This window comes from Nycticebus coucang, chromosome 15 (genome assembly GCF_027406575.1).
Source record: "Nycticebus coucang isolate mNycCou1 chromosome 15, mNycCou1.pri, whole genome shotgun sequence".
Lineage (NCBI taxonomy): Eukaryota > Metazoa > Chordata > Mammalia > Primates > Lorisidae > Nycticebus > Nycticebus coucang.
Window position 1 is genome coordinate 4628364 of NC_069794.1, and position 16271 is coordinate 4644634.

At 36.6% G+C, this 16271-nt stretch overlaps 1 protein-coding gene across 1 annotated transcript; it reads right to left on the minus strand.

Annotated features, from left to right (window-relative positions):
- Positions 1-926: 926 nt before the first annotated feature.
- Positions 927-16264, minus strand: ABHD13 (abhydrolase domain containing 13). Its single transcript, XM_053563466.1, has 2 exons — positions 16003-16264; positions 927-2639 (listed from the first exon to the last, which is right to left on the minus strand). The coding sequence occupies exon 2, from the start codon at positions 2617-2619 to the stop codon at positions 1606-1608; it is 1014 nt and encodes a 337-aa protein (XP_053419441.1). The 5' UTR covers positions 2620-2639; positions 16003-16264; the 3' UTR covers positions 927-1605.
- Positions 16265-16271: the final 7 nt, after the last annotated feature.

Below are 16271 nucleotides of genomic sequence, written 5' to 3' on the forward strand. Positions count from 1 at the left end.
CATACTTGCTATAATTTATTTTCTCTAAGTACTGGCATAAAGTGAATCATAAGAATGTTATTTGGCAAAAGAAATTCTAGCCCTATCTCCATGGAAAGAGTTTTAAATTAAGGTCAAGATTATTGACCCTTTTATTTCTCTGCTTTAGTTGCTTGCAGAAAGCTGATAAATATACCTAACATATTCAAAATATTATATGTTAAAGCTGACATATTAATATACAGAGCTAAATTACATCTAATTTTTGAGGCGTGCTTAAAACAACTTGACACAATTATACCTCATAGCTTATATTTTTAGTAAGGTAAATCCTGCAAGTTTCAAGGGGCTTTCTGATTCTAAGTAAGATTTTTCTTACTCTTATATGTCTAAATACTACTTCCCACCTATGGCCATTTACTGATAAATATGGTAAGAGATTCTGTGTTAGAAAGCTCCAGAATTCCTATATTCCCACATGTAAAATTTTTTAAATAAATAAATAAGATTCCCTAAAACTGTATTCTGATGTGAGAGTTCTATTTCACAGTAACTAAAACATTAAATCGAGAACATAAGGTGTTTTTTTGTTTGTTTGTTTTTGTAACTTTATTGTCAAAAGTCCAGTACCTGTTATCTTGCCTTTGTTGGGTTACTGGGGCATAAAAATCAAATGTAAGAATTTTTATAAAATAGTATGTACACCCATGTAATGGCAAGACTTCCTAATTTAATTCTTAAGCAGTTCTAATTTTCACTATGACTGCTATTGGTGGTTCAGCTGTAGACTTACAAAACTGACAGAAGCTAAGATTCTCCTTGCCACCAAAATCACGAACGTTAAAAAGTTCCAATATGCACATCAAAGCCGTAGTAAAATGTTAAATTTCTGTTTCTGCGTGCAGTGATCCTGACAGTACCTAACAAAAACATGGTACGTTTATATTGAAAACAGGGTCGCATTTATTTGTAAGAAAAAGCTGGATCTCAGCATTTTCCAGAGCAAAACTCAACGGCAACCTGCACATAGGCCTCCATTTCACTTCTCGCCAAAAGCAAAGTAAGAGTTTACATAAAAATAGAAATAACTCAGGTAATCATATACATCAGTATATGACCAGTGCTATTTACATTTAAAATGCTGCATTGCATAATTCAAGGAATAAAATACCATCATGCATTTCATTTTAACTGTAAGTTTAAAAATGCAGTTACAGAACTAAGTTTGTTTACCATGATTGTCCCAATATTTACTTAAGAAACAATACCCAAAGGTTTCTTGTTTACATATCTCCTTCCACACTCAACTATTAATCTGCATAACACAGATTATATCACTTTAACAACAGGAAACTTTTGAATAACCTCTATTATATTGACATATTAAACTAAAGATACGAATACATAATCACATTGAAAGTTTCGATGAAAATGTATGAAATAATCCCAAGAATTATAGTTCTTTAAATGTAAAAAACTATTTGGATCATCATAAAGGAGCACAAAGTCCTTTCAAAGTTTAATGTCACTCTTCAGACAAGTACAGACACAACACACTTCTAAAAGAAACATTCTTTATCATTTTGCACAAATTAAAACAGAATGCATTAATCAAAAAGGGAAACATTATATAATTGTTACATTAGATGAAGTTTTTGCCATTTCTTCAGGAGAATGACTCTTTATTACTTCTTTGATGAACTGTTCAAGTGCAGTGAAATAGCCTTGGCACTGCCATGTATCATTGTGAGTCCCATCTGGAAAAATGGCTAATCTCTTAGTCCGAGATGGGGAGAGTTCATAAAGTTGCTTCATCATGACTGGTGGAATTAATTGGTCAGAGAGTCCAGAGATGAAAAGAGAAGGCATTCTGCACTGACAGATTTTTCTGTAGGACAAAAATTTATTTTTGTAGCACCATAAAGGAAGGTAACGCATTGGAAAGAATGAAAATAAAGTGCTGGCCATATGTGGTATGCTTAAAAATGTGTTTTCCACCATAATGGCTGAAATCCTATGTGAATTTTCAGAAGCCAGATGAATAGCCACTGCTCCACCCAAGGAACGACCAAAAAGAAAAATTTTTGTCTTATCAAGGTCAGGTCTGGTCATCACATAGTCTAACACAGCTTCAGAATCTAGGTAGAGCCCTTCTTCACTTGCTTCTCCTTCACTTTTTCCATATCCTCGATAATCAACCAGCAACAGGTTAACTTTGAGGTTAACCAACATAAGCAATGCGTTTGGTAACCTGTGACCTATGTTGCCCGCATTCCCATGAAAATAAATTATAGTTGGGGAATAGGGTGAATTGTCTCCAGTGTATCGTATCAAAATAAGATTTAGACGCACTCCATCTTTGGTTCTGATGAAAATGTTTTCATGTGGAATGCCAGTGGGCATAGGAACATAAAGGCGTGAAGAGGATGGCTGTTCTGGAAAATAAAGCAGTACATCCTGGAATTTATACAGAATACCTGCTATTGATATGAATATTAACAAAAGTAAGATAATGCCTCCATACAGATGAAAAGTCACTATCAAGGGTAGAAGAGAAATACGGCACAGAGCCCAAGACCAGGACACCAAAGCTATCAGCCATCTTTCCACAAAGGCCCACAGCATCCAGGACTTTTCCATTGTAGCTCTCTGTAAGTACCCTAGAAAGAGAAAGGGAGAGGAAATATCAATAATTTAACACGTATCTATTATTTTTAAAGACTCATGATGCAATGAACTATAATACTAGGCCATTCCATTATTAAATGTGTTAATAGTTTTAATCGCTCCACAAAACTGGTTGCTATAATCCCTTATCTCTTCTGTTCTCAGTAGTCTCCTTTCTACCACATCCCTGCACAAATACTCATCAAATTATATTCATCTTTTAAAAAGTGCTATTGATAGGCTTATCAAAGATCAAATGACAGTAAGTGTCTGGGTTCATCTCATGGTTCTCTATTCTGTTCCATACATCTACCTCTCTGTTTTTGTGCCAGTACCATGCTGTTTTGATCACTACAGATTGATAGTATAGTCTGAGGTCTGGTAGTGTGATTCCTCCTAATTTGTTTTTATTTCTGAGTAATGTCTTGGCTATTCAGGTTTTTTCTGATTCTATATCAAACTAAGTACTATTTTTTTCCAGATCTTTAAAGTATGACAGTGGTGCTTTAATAGTAGGGATCACATTAAATTTGTATATTGCTTTGGGTAGTATGAACACTATTTAACAAATGGTGCTGGATGAATTGGCTGGTGACTTGTAGAAGACTAAAAGTGGACCCACACCTTTCAGCATTAACAAAAACTGACTCTCACTGGATAAAAGATTTAAATGGAAGACTTGAAACTATAAAGATTTTTGCAGAGAATGCAGGAGAAACTTGAAGAAATTGGCCTGGGAGAATACTTTATGAAGAGGACTCCCTGAAGGCAACTGAAGCAACACCAAAAATACATTACTTGGATCTAATAAAACTACAAAACTTCTGTGCAGCCAAGAACACAGTAAGTAAAGCAAGCAGACAGCCCTCAGAATGGGAGGAGATACTTGCAGGTCATGGTTCGGACAAATGTTTGATAACTAGAATCCACAGGGAACTCAAACTTATTAATAAGAAAAGAACAAATGATATCATTTCATTGTGGGCAAGAGACTTGAACAGAAGCTTCTCTGAAGAAGACAGGCGCATGGCCTACAGACATGAAAAAATGCTCATCCTCTTTAATCATCAGAGAAATGCAAATCAAAGTCACTTTGAGATATCAAGTAACTCCAGTAAGATTAGCCCATATAATGAAATCCCAAAACCACAAATGTTGGCATGGCTATAAAGAGAAGGGAACACTTCTGCACTGCTGTTGAGAATGCAAACTAATACTTCTGGAAAGACTGGAGAATCCTTAGGGAACTAAAAGTAGGCCTGCCATTTGATCCTGCAATTCCTCTACTAGGTATATACCCAGATGACCAAAAATCACTTTACAGCAAAGACATTTGCACCAGAATGTTTATTGCAGCCCAATTCATAATTGCCAAGTCATGGAAGCAGCCCAAGTGCCCATCGACCCAGGAATGGATTAACAAATTGTGGTCTATGTATACCATGGAATATTACGCAGCCATAAAAAAGATGGAGACTTTCATCTCTTCTATGTTTACATGGATGGAGCTGGAACATATTCTTCTTAGTAAAGTATCTCAAGAATGGAAAAAAAAATATCCAATGTACTCAATACTATTGTGAAACCAATATTTAATCACTCACACTTTCATATGAAAGATAAAACACAATTATAGCCCAGAAAGAAGGGGAAAAAAAGAGGATGAAGGGAGGGGAAGGTGGTGAACGGGTGGAGGGAGGGTATCGGTAGGCCCTCACCTACTGTGCATATTGCAAGGGTACATGTCAAATATATTAAGAGTAGAGTATAAAAGTCTAAACACAACAATTAAATAAGTGAGGTGAATGTTATGTTAACCAGTTTGATGTAAACATTCCAAATTGTATATAAAATCAGCACACTGTACCTCATAAATGCAGTGATGTACAGTTATGATCCAATAAAAAAATAAAAAATGCTTATTTAATGCCAAGTGCTATAATTCATGTGTTCTCACTGATTTGAAAGAAAAGTAAGTTGGTGCTATATTCCCAGATTTTTAAAGAAGGAAAAAGGGGCACAGTCTGTCTCCCTTGCTATCATCACAGCACCTAAGCAAAAGAGCTGGGAGGGGCAGACAAACAGGGTTCCACACCTCATGCCACACCTGATGTTAAGCTATATACATCTAGGGTAAATTTCATTAAACAAGTATTTAACAATTCTAACCTGGCAAAAGCAATATAATTTATGGTCAGCTTTCTGAAAATTTCAGCTGTAGGAAATATAACTAAACAAATGAGAGTAAGAAACAATAAAAAATTTCCCCATCTACCTGGAGGTTTTCATAGCTAAATTTAAACAATTTACTTAAATTAACCACTAGATTCTATTACTGTATTTTTTTTTAAGTTTAATGATTTGTCTTTCACATCTGATTAAAAATAAATTTCGGGTTGCTAGTATTGTGAGATACGCAGTATCTTTTACATAATCTTTATAGATTATTGATTATTGATAAGGCAATAGGAGTAAGTGTGACATAAATGGACAGAAATTCTCTGAGAATCAGAGACAAATGAAAACGAAGTGAGTCACTGGAGAAAAAAATTCTTTAAAGAATATTAAAAAAATATAACTGATATAAAGAAAATAAGGAAGAAAAACTATTAAAAGGTATTTTTCTGTTACCAAAAGATTTACACATGTTCTCTTAAAAAAGCAAAAGGACACAGAGGTGGGAGGAGCACTTGAAGCTGGGAGTTCCAGACCAGCCTGACAACACAGCACCCTACCAAAAAAATAAAAATAAAAAAGCAGGGCTACAGTCCTAACTATTCACAAAGCTGAGGCAGAAGGATAGTTTGAGCCCAGGAGCTGGAAACTGCAGTACACTATAATGGTGCCACTGCACTCTACCTTGCTGACAGGGGGAGACCTTGCCTTTTAAAGGAGAGAGAGAAAAAAAAGGAAAAGAACTGAGCTATGTCATAATCATATGTACTGTTCATCTCCTTATGCACATTTACCAAATTTTAAAAATGCTAAATTTTCTTTTACTCACAAAATTATTATAAAGTTATTCTTTAACAAATAAATGCTAATGACTGATTTTAAAATAATTTATTCTATGCCACAAACTATTAATGCAGCATTTCATTATATATCAAATTAAACTTAAACACCACAAAATCATAAAAGCTAGTTAAATTAGACTGGTCAGACAATAATTTGAATAATTTCATAAATTTTATTTTCATTATTATTTCACTAAACATAGACTTTCATATTTGAATTCTTATTCAAATGAATTTTTTGAACAAAAACCAACATAGCTTTCTTTTTGGTTTCCCAGAAATCAACACTGCCACCCAGTGGTAGCAAATCTTATTACTGAGCCCCACCTGCAATCCAGAGAGGAGCATGTCAGGAAGGTAAAATCAAAATCCATGGCCAACCACCACAACACACAATACCTGAAAACGGCAGGTGTAAACCAGCTCAAAATTACATTAAAAGAAGTTATAGTATAGAATCTAAATAACATGCCTATTACACTGAATTATTTTATTGTTTTATGATTTACCATAGTTATCTGTCATCAGCTTAAATTAGGCAGGGCTAATTTATATTCTTCCTTTGTGGCAGATAAATCTCAACAACCAATCTGGTCATTTAAACTTTTCATCTAATGTTTAGTTAACTTTACAATATCTGATTGATTTTAGACTGTACCCTGATGTTGGGCCAGAGAAATCTGAAAACACACTGGCATTAACACTACGTATCAAAATAAAATAATTTTAGTTTTTCTTAAAATTAGGATTAACAAGATGTATACATACAAAGGGTGTATATATATCTCAGAGCACTGTAACATTTGGTAAATAAGATACTACTTACGATACTTAGTGAAAAATATAAAAATTTTACTGTTTTTTTTCATAGCCAACCCAATTATTTATGACAGAGGTTTCAGAGGTAAGTAAGCCAAACATCATTTATTTGATGAATAGGAAAGAACACATTAAATTCCATCACCCTGAAAGTCTTTTCTGAATCACATAATTCCTGAATAACATTGTATGTAGGTTACTATGAAAGTTTTGAGACAAACTATGTCCTGGTGCCTTATTTTACCTCCAAGAAACACAGCAGACAGCGTCCTTTCTGATTCTTCTGTGCCAGTTTCCACTTGCTCAGCTTATTAAGTGTTGTTGGGAGGGTGTAATTGTTTCTGTCTGTGTAAATTTTGCATTTTTGGTTTTTGCGTATCTCAAAATGTTCATAATGACCCATGTATTTATCACCTTGGATTCCAGTCTGAGTTTCTTTTGCAGTATAAGGCTGGTCAGTAATATCAAGTGAGATTCATAGTAATAACATATAGATTTAAATGCTATCGTTATGTTAACTTTGACTATGTGAGCAGTATTTCTGGTTCCATGATGACTTTCTTAACTGTGTTCTGTTCAAATTAGCTTTAAAAAAAAAAAAAAAAAAACTATTGTAACACCAGATAAAATACTAAGTTCCAAATACATGAATAAAGCATATATATAAATTTGCCTTATACTGACATCTGTATAAATTTATACAGTTAAAATTGACCTATGAAAAGTTCTTTTTGTTTTAGGAGCCTCTAATGTCTACTTTCAGCAAACAATACTGAATTTAAAACTATGAGACTATTTTTCACTACTATACCCACTAATGGGAAGTACAGCTCTTTACACGGATTCAAGACTAAAAATGCTTTAATAACATATCTGAATTATTAAGTTTCCAAGAATACAAAAGTAGTCTGAGCAGTGGCACTTATGTTTACATTAGAAAAACTAGTATATTTGTTTGAGTTTATTACCAGTTATGAACAGTAAGAAATAAACCTGTAGTTTTCCACAAAACATTCCTGAAAAGTCACTGTGATTATTGTGATAAAGAAGCATAATCTTACAATGGATTGTGAGATTCTATGGAAGTCAGAATAAAAATCAATTCATTTTGAGTAACATCAAATAGAAGTCAATTTTAAGGACAGCTGAATAATAACTGTTCTGGGTTGTGTGTCTCCTTTAATATATTCTTATATAGTGGTGGTTTCAAATGAGAAGTCTGCTCACAGAATGATTTTTTCCTAACCCAACTCACCAAAAACTTGTTCCCTGAATCTTATCTCTACCTTAAAGATGCTCTTAGAGGAACTGAGACAAGTGAGCAATATTGAGAAGGATTTTTTATTTACTAAATTTGCTAAAACTATCAGCAAAACATAACCATCCCGAGCTATCTGCCAGACTCAGACATTAAAATGAACACTGACACTAACAAAGTCAACTGCACGGGTCCTACAGGCAGAATTATGCGAGTTTTCCATTTATTTTGTCTATAAATTAGTGTGAGTAAAGGATTAACAAAACCTTTCTCCTTCTCTATATAAAAAATGACCTCTCCTTAACCTTCTAGGATTGTTTCCCTGGAAACGTGAAAAAGGTGGGATATCAGCTGTTTCCAAGCAACATTGTTTGTAGTAAAAATGATTTCTATTGGTGAATTACATCTGGACCAAGAGGCTAGTAGGCAGGGCGATTTATACCCAATGGGCAGTGTAAAGGGGGGCTTGTCTGAATGGGATATGGCTTCTAATTGGCTTGCCCTTTGCTGGGTTCCAGATGCGATGCCAATGTGCTATTACAAAAGACGGTGTGTCCTACAAAGCATGAAAGAGCTCCCTCCCACATACGTGTCACCTTTTCTCTAGACCTGAGCTATCTATCACCTGGGAACAATATACTTTGACAGTGACATGCTGGGTTTTCCATCTCGTGTTTTTCAACAAAGCTGTATGGTCTGTTATGGTCTAGTGGGTCTTGTGAGTAGGAATGCCCACCTGACCCCAAGAACACAGCCGCTGGTCATACAGAATGAGTAAGGCAAGTAAGTAAATACATCCTATGTGGCAAGACATATATGAAATGTGTCATCAGAAGAGATAGAGTATTTGTCAGTTTCCTTTGCACATGAAATGCATTTGCTGATATCATCTTAGCGCCACAAACAATCTGGAGAAATAATGAGTTTAATATACTGAACAGTTACAGTTTATACTAATTAGAAGGGTTGTTTAGTGGGAGAGAATGTGAGACCTGACCTGTGTACAACAGAAACACAGTCGACTAATAACCTGTCATCTTCTTGTTTTACATCATCACTGCATATTTTCAACCTTATGCCTACATTTTAAATGAATACCTCATCTGCGCATTTCTCAATTCTGCCTTGGCCATGACATCAGATCTGATCTCACATGTCAAAAATACCTAAAAACCCATCGTTATGTGGCTTAACAGCCTCCTGTAGCTGCTAAATCACTTCCAAGCTGAGAATTTGATGAGTTTTCATAATGATCTTTCATTAAAGCTCACAAATCCAGTGGCTCTTTCTCAATACATACTGCGATCCCACCACCAAAGTGGCATTCACCACTAACTCCTCCAGCTCACAGCATACTCAAATTGCTCCACCCTATCCCCCCAAAGTCGGCATTTCTCAAGGTCTCATCCACTGTCTCTTACATTACTGTGTTCCTCCCCTCAGGGACTTCACTATGTGCTCAGCTCCTATCACATCTGTGTGTGAATCATTCCCAATCTACATTCTACTCTGCATCTACAAATCCCCATTTACCTGGTCTTCAAGGACCTGATGCTTCATTAACATCTCAAACTTACCCAAAATTACACTCATCCTCCTACTAACCCAACATTTTATACACTTTGTTAATTATCAACAAAGCAGCATATGAAAACAAATGCACTTTTTAAAAAACATGGGTTGGGTGGTGCCTATGGCTCATGAGTAAAGTGCCAGCCCCACATACTGAGGGTGATGGGTTCAAACCCAGCCCCAGCCAAACTACAACAAAAGCAAAAAAAATAGCCGGGCGTTGTGGCGAGCACCTGTAGTCCCAGTTACTCGGGAGGCTGAGGCAAGAGAATCGCCTAAGCCCAAGAGCTGGAGACTGCTGTGAGCTGTGACACCACAGCACTCTACCGAGGGTGACAAAGTGAGACTCTGTCACTATTAAATAAAAATAAAAAACATGGATTTTTGAAGCCCAAAATTCAATATGTAGATTAAAATTTAATTAGTTATTATAGCATCAAAATAGTTATTAATTATGTATTACAGTATAAAAATCATGTACCTTATAACATGTACTGGTCTTGTATTTAAATGAAAAACTCAACCTTAGGAATAATTTTTGTGCTTTCTTTCTAAATGAGGTGGTCTGAGGTGTCACATTGACATTAGTGAGCATGTCTCAAGAATAATCTACTGAAAGAAGAATTAATCTTTATTATAATGTACTATATAGACAAACTAGATATAATTCAGACTGCTTTCCTTTTAAAAGAATAGTTTTTAAGTATCAGCGACATCTTTCTATGTAAGAATTCTAACCATATGATGGAATTTAACACATAGGGTAATGATCATCTTGGGAATTTCATGGTCCTAATTAACTGGGAATAGTCACCTTTAGTGTTCTGTATGTCTTCTGTCTTTAAACTTAAGTCCATTACAGGTAAAGAATAACCAATTTAAGATTAAAGATAAAAACGATGTAAGCATGCGAAATGTCTGAGACCACCTTGCGGCAGCAGGATTAGCTGGATGAGTCAGCTGAGTGAGTGTTGGCCATGCTCACCTCATCTCTACTGATCACCTAGGGTGCTCCCTCTTCTATGTACTTGGAGGATCACAAATGTTTTGTTTTTAAGTAAAAATATTTAATTAACTTTTATAAACTACTGCTTTAGAAAAAATAGAGATCAATATCAAGGTACACCCACCCTAATGATATGAGTCCTCGGAATACCACTGCAAGGCCCCAGGGAATTGGTAAAACCCAGTGTGGACTCCTGAAGCATCCCCTAGTTGATTTTCCAGACCCTTCCCAAGGAAATGGTCACTAGATGCTGACACATCCTACTACATTAAGGTAAAACACAATGCTACAAATAATTTGTACCTGTGTGTGAGTCACAGTGCTTATGTACTGTCAACAATTTTAAAATCATAAATGATTTTAAACAACAGCCCTTGTTCTCAAGTAGATCATGATCTAATCAGTAGCCCTGATGCAACACATGAGCTACTCAGAAGACACACAGGGACATAAACAGCTGGACACGTCTAACATGAGTCCATTTAATTACCCAGGAGAAAAAGACAAGCCAGAGAAGGATCACCACTGTCCTCAAACATGGCCAAAGAATATTAAAACCTGACAATAACTCTGTCCTTCATAACATAATTTTTTAATCTCTTAATTTCATTAGGCACGATTCCTTACGGAAACCAAGTAGAAACGTATGCAAATGTTTAAAAAACAGGACAAAGCACAACTCCAGGGGTAAAAATCTCTTACTTGCCATTAAAGAGCTGTCTGTGCCACTTGCTAATAATTTTCCTTACTTCACTTAGCACAAATTTTCACAGGACCTGGAAGTATTCAGCATAATCCAAATAAATAGTTGGGAAGGACAGTGTAGAGAAATTAGAACAATTAAACTGGAGAACTTTAAGGGCCCATAGAAAGACATCAGGAAGATTCTGGTATCTTTCTATGCCAGTGATTCTCAAAAGGCGGTTACAGATTCCTGGGGTGACCAAGACCCTCTAATGAAGTCCATGAGATCAATATTATACTTATAATAAGTTATTTACTTTTTCACCATTTGACATTTGCACTAACGGTGCACAAGCAATGATGGACAAAATTGCTTGTGTCTTCCCAAGAATCAAGGCAATGATGCCAGGTGTGCTGAGGTCATTGTATTCTTTATCACCATGAACTCAAGTAAAAGAGGGGGCAAAAACCGGTTTTATTTAAGAATGCCACTAAAGCAGTAAAACTTATTAATTATAACTCAACCAATGAGTACCCATTTTTTTCACATATGTGACCAGAGTGTGACCAATGGGAAGTACACATAAAGTACTTGCACTGTATATTGAAACACAGCAGAATTGTGAGGTTTTTTTTTTTCTTGGTGACATTTTTATTTAAAAAGACATCAAACTATAGTGTGTTGTAGACTATTTTTAGAAAATGAAGTTGCCAATAGTGTACCAACTATTAAAGACTTTTCAGATGATACTGTGGTGGTGATATTAACATGTATCAGCATTTGGAAAAACTTCATGTAAAATAAACTAATAGATTTTAATGTAACAGAGAAAAAAATTCTTTGAGACATAGGTTACACGTGGCATGAGGTAAAGTGACTTTTAAGGAACTACCACTGCTGAGCGCTAGAGTAATACCATGGAATAGGAAACATAGACAAATATATCTATGCTCCTCCCTTTATAACTACAAATGTCAATGAGCCTGATTTTCTTCATGTTTCACTAAAAGAGCCCAAACACAAACACATATAGGAATTGCCTGTCTTCTATTAAGCAGACATTAGAGATATTTTTCAAAAATGTAAAAAAAGTCATATTCCTATTTTTCTGTAATTATAGTTGTTTCACAAAAAATTATATTTATGCTAATAGGTAATGCACTTATTACTGGTTATTTTTAAACAAATTATGTATTTTATAAATTCCCAGTTTTATTTAATTTCTAACACAATAAATACGTATATAATCCAAATATACAAAAAACTCTCTGGAGCACCTCAAAAATTTTTTACAATGTACAGGAAGCTGGGAACTGGGCCTTGTGACCGTAATCCCAGCCATGTGGGAGACTGAGGAGGGACAATCATTTGAGCCCAGGAGTTAGCAGCTACAGAGAGCCAATGAGCTCAATGCAGCCTGAAAGAGCAAGATCCTGTGTCTAAAACAAAACAACAATCTGAAGGGATCTGAGACCAAAAAGTCTGAGAACCACTGTTCTATATTGTCTGACTATATAATTTTATTAAATTTTCCCCAGAGACTTGCCTCCTTCAAATTAAGAAAGATGTACATTAATTTAAACCCTTTGTCCATTCTATTATAAATATATTTAAGGATTTTTACCTAGTACTGGTTAATCCAAAACTTAGGTGTAAAGAATAACAACTTGAATATATCAAAAATTAAAACTCAAATTATGGGAATGGATGCATTTTAATTACTGCCCTAATAACCAGGAGAGCAAATTAGACAAACTATTATTCTATCACAGGTAACATTTTCTCACAGATAAATGCCCCACAATTTAAATTTATCACAGATAAATGCCCCACAAATTAAATTCTGATTGTTTTTAATTACAAAAGTGTACTGTACATTGTATATTTGATTTACTGATTCAGTCAATAGCAAATGGTCTTTGAAAACATCAAAAAGTGTTTTCCCTCACAGGTGAATTAAATATGAATTTCCCCAAAACAATTTGGTAAAAGGCCAAACAATTTTAAATACAATTTACAAGTCCTACGCCATAAATGTACTATCATTTTTTTTAAGGTCCTTAAGTCAATTGAAAACTGATAATTTTAGGAACTGCTCACACATTGAAAAAAAAAAAAAAAAAACCCTAAAAGGGACAGGGCAGTATGCAGGCTCAAGTAAAGACCATAAGAAGGACAGAGCTAGTTCACGTGTCACTGCTGACATCCACCGCACAGGAGACAATGAGGACCTGAGGGTGCTCATTTATTACTCCATTTCAAGTAATGCACAACTCAGATTCAGCATTCTCACATCAATGTATCTCCCTTTCTGCTAAGCACTGGGAAGTTAAGAAACCATGCCAGCTGCACAGCTGAAATGGAAACACAAATAGCTGTTCTCAGTGTGCTGGAGACACCACAGAATGAATTATCTATTTCCCTAATGGTTACCCACATGCCATCAATAATGAAAAAGTATGTATTAATAGTCCTATGGGACAAATGAACAGTTAACTGCCTATGGAGACGTTGGATAATAACTGAACAATTCAGAGAACATTTTAAACTGGGATTTAAATCCACATAAGCAGATACCTCAAAAATAATACTTGACAATAACTTAGCATTTTTGTGCTTTCTTCTTCTTGAAGTACGAGAGACTTGGCACAGAGAGTCAACTATGACAGAACTAAATTGACAGAGATTAACATCTCTATGGAATCCACTCACAATTTGTTTTAAGATTATAAGTATCTGAAATGGTTTTAAGAAAATGTGAATAGTGGCATCAGAATTTAGACTGGTAATGAAATTCAGGAATTTTCCAATTTATGAATGGGCAACATTCTAAAACTTTCCCTATAAACCAGATGGATATAACTAATAACTTAATTTCTTGCATAAAACCAATGTTACAGAAGTAGGCTAGCACATATATGCACATAGGTCACGTTCTGCAAATACCACACTTTAGCAAGGGATTTTGGCAGAATGTAATGTTGTAGGAGTTAATACCATGTGAAACAGCAACACAAAATGTAATAATGTATTATGAAGTCTGTCATTTGAGGGAAAAAAATCTCTTAATTAGAATCAGAAGAACTAGAGCCTTTTTTAGGCCTACTCAAATAAGGGTATTTAAGGGCATTAGGCTTTGCTGAGGCAACTAAACCAGATTAAAAAGATTACTGAATCTCTGAACAATAATTAGATTCTAAATTAATGAAAACAAAAAAAAAACAGATTTCCCTGAGATAAGCGACAAAGAGAGAGGAGGTCAAAGAAAAATGTTTGGTCCAACAGTTCCCAGTACCTAACACTAAGTCACATGGTCAGCTCAGAACTTGGTTAGATGGCAAGAGGCATTGAAGAAGAAAGATACTATGCCAGGAGCTACCTGTAGATACAGAAGCTGCTTTGCATTCATCATTCCAAATTAACTGTCAATGGGAGGTAGTTTGGTACCGTGGGAAGTTGACAATGTTTTGGGGCATGGTCGTTCATAGCTAGGCAGATTCTGCCAACTCACTTAACATCTAAAAATATCTCTTTCTTCACATGTAAAAGGAAGATGAAAAACTTAATTGAAATACTGTCCTGATCAAATGTAATAGTGTTAATAAATGCAGCTAGTTCAATGGGACACAATTTAGAGTACTTTATTACCTCTTGGAGCTGAGTAAGTGAAAATGAGTACAAACAGAAGTCCAACTAGTCTTGGATTAAATAATGGATATGATTCACTGAAAGCTACTGGGACCATTTGAACATAAGAAATAACAAAGGCAATTCCTTATTTTTCTGTCAAAACTGAGCACAGGCAGACCTTCCAGAAATATTTCCCTGGTCCCCTACTCCCTACTGCAACCATTCCATGTTCTGTAGTTTGCCCAAACCTAAGTGGGGGCACGTACTATTACATGGTAATTAAACTGTATATTGGCCTGTGAGTTCCTTGATGACAGTGACTTACTTCAACCTACTCAACTCTGTATTTTCAGTAATGCAGCCTATTTTATATAGGCTATTATATGCCTCTATTAACAAATACTGAATTGAGCAGTTGATATTTTAGCTAGGATACAAGATATCCTACCTAAGGAATTCCTATATAGTGGAATAAAAGTTAGTATTTTAGTCAAAGATATGTGATTAACCTAAGCATGCACACAAGTACTAATCCATGCGACACTCCCGCCCCCGAAAACCAGGAGAGGGTCAATGAAAATCAAACATCAAAATTTAAAGCCTATTCTTTCCTCTTTCAATTCAGTTACTGGTACAAAGAAAACATAAGGAAAAGAGTTGTTAAATGAGACTTATTTTTAGCCATGTTATCTTGAGCAGTAACACTACTAATGTATTTTACATGAAATAAATATTAACAAAAACCCACAACAAACTGACTTCAATAGTATGGGGAGCTCTCTTGACGTTTCTCCAAAAACCTAAAACTTCCTGCCTTGGTATTCGCAGATCTAAACCTGTTACTGACGTGAACAGATCAAGACTAGTTTATCCCTCCAATCTTAGTAGGAAAGAGTTTTCTATTGTGGAAGGGTAGGGGCGAGGAGGGCTCAATTTTAAGGATCATACTCTTTTACACATTACTGGAAATACAACCGACGTATGATGTTAAGAGCTTCACTAATGTTCAGGTTCCACTAACAAAATGACAGCAGACGACCCACTGGGAATAAGCGCACTTTAGTTTCCAAACAGGTATGTGGTTTCTGTTTGTTTACCCTGCCCTCGAAGTGACGGAGCAGGGCCAGGGCGGCGGACACCGGCTGTTACCCGGGCAGGTGCTGCGTCCGTGGCCGGCTCCCGCACAGCCCCCGGCGCTCGGCCCCCGCACGCCGCCCCGGGAAGCCGCTCGGGCCCCGCAGCCTTTTCCCGGCCTCCCGCCAGGGCGTCGCGCCCACCGTGAGGAGCCCACGGCTGCCCGCGACCCTCCTCCAAGGCGCGGACCCGGCGCTCGGGCCCCGCGAGCTCCGCGTCTCCGGGCCGCACTTACTCAGACTTGCGGGCAGGCTGCGCAGTCGGCCGCGGGCACGAAACCGGGCGCCGCGCAGCAGCGTCCCCCTGCGCCGCCTCCGTCGCTCCTCATCGTCCTCCTCTCGCTGAGGGGCCGCTGCCGTCGCCACTGTCTAGCCCCGAGCTCCTGTAGCGCGACTCTCAGCTGTCCCACTTCCGGCTCCCGCTCGGGTGTCGCCGGCAAATGCCCCCGCCGGCACCCGCATAACCTACTCTGCGTCTTCCTTCCAGGAGTGGGAACCCTCCCCG

Excerpts from the sequence above, each read along its gene's own strand:
- ABHD13 (XM_053563466.1), bottom strand. The coding sequence starts at position 2,619 with ATGGAAAAGTCCTGGATGCTGTGGGCCTTTGTGGAAAGATGGCTGATA.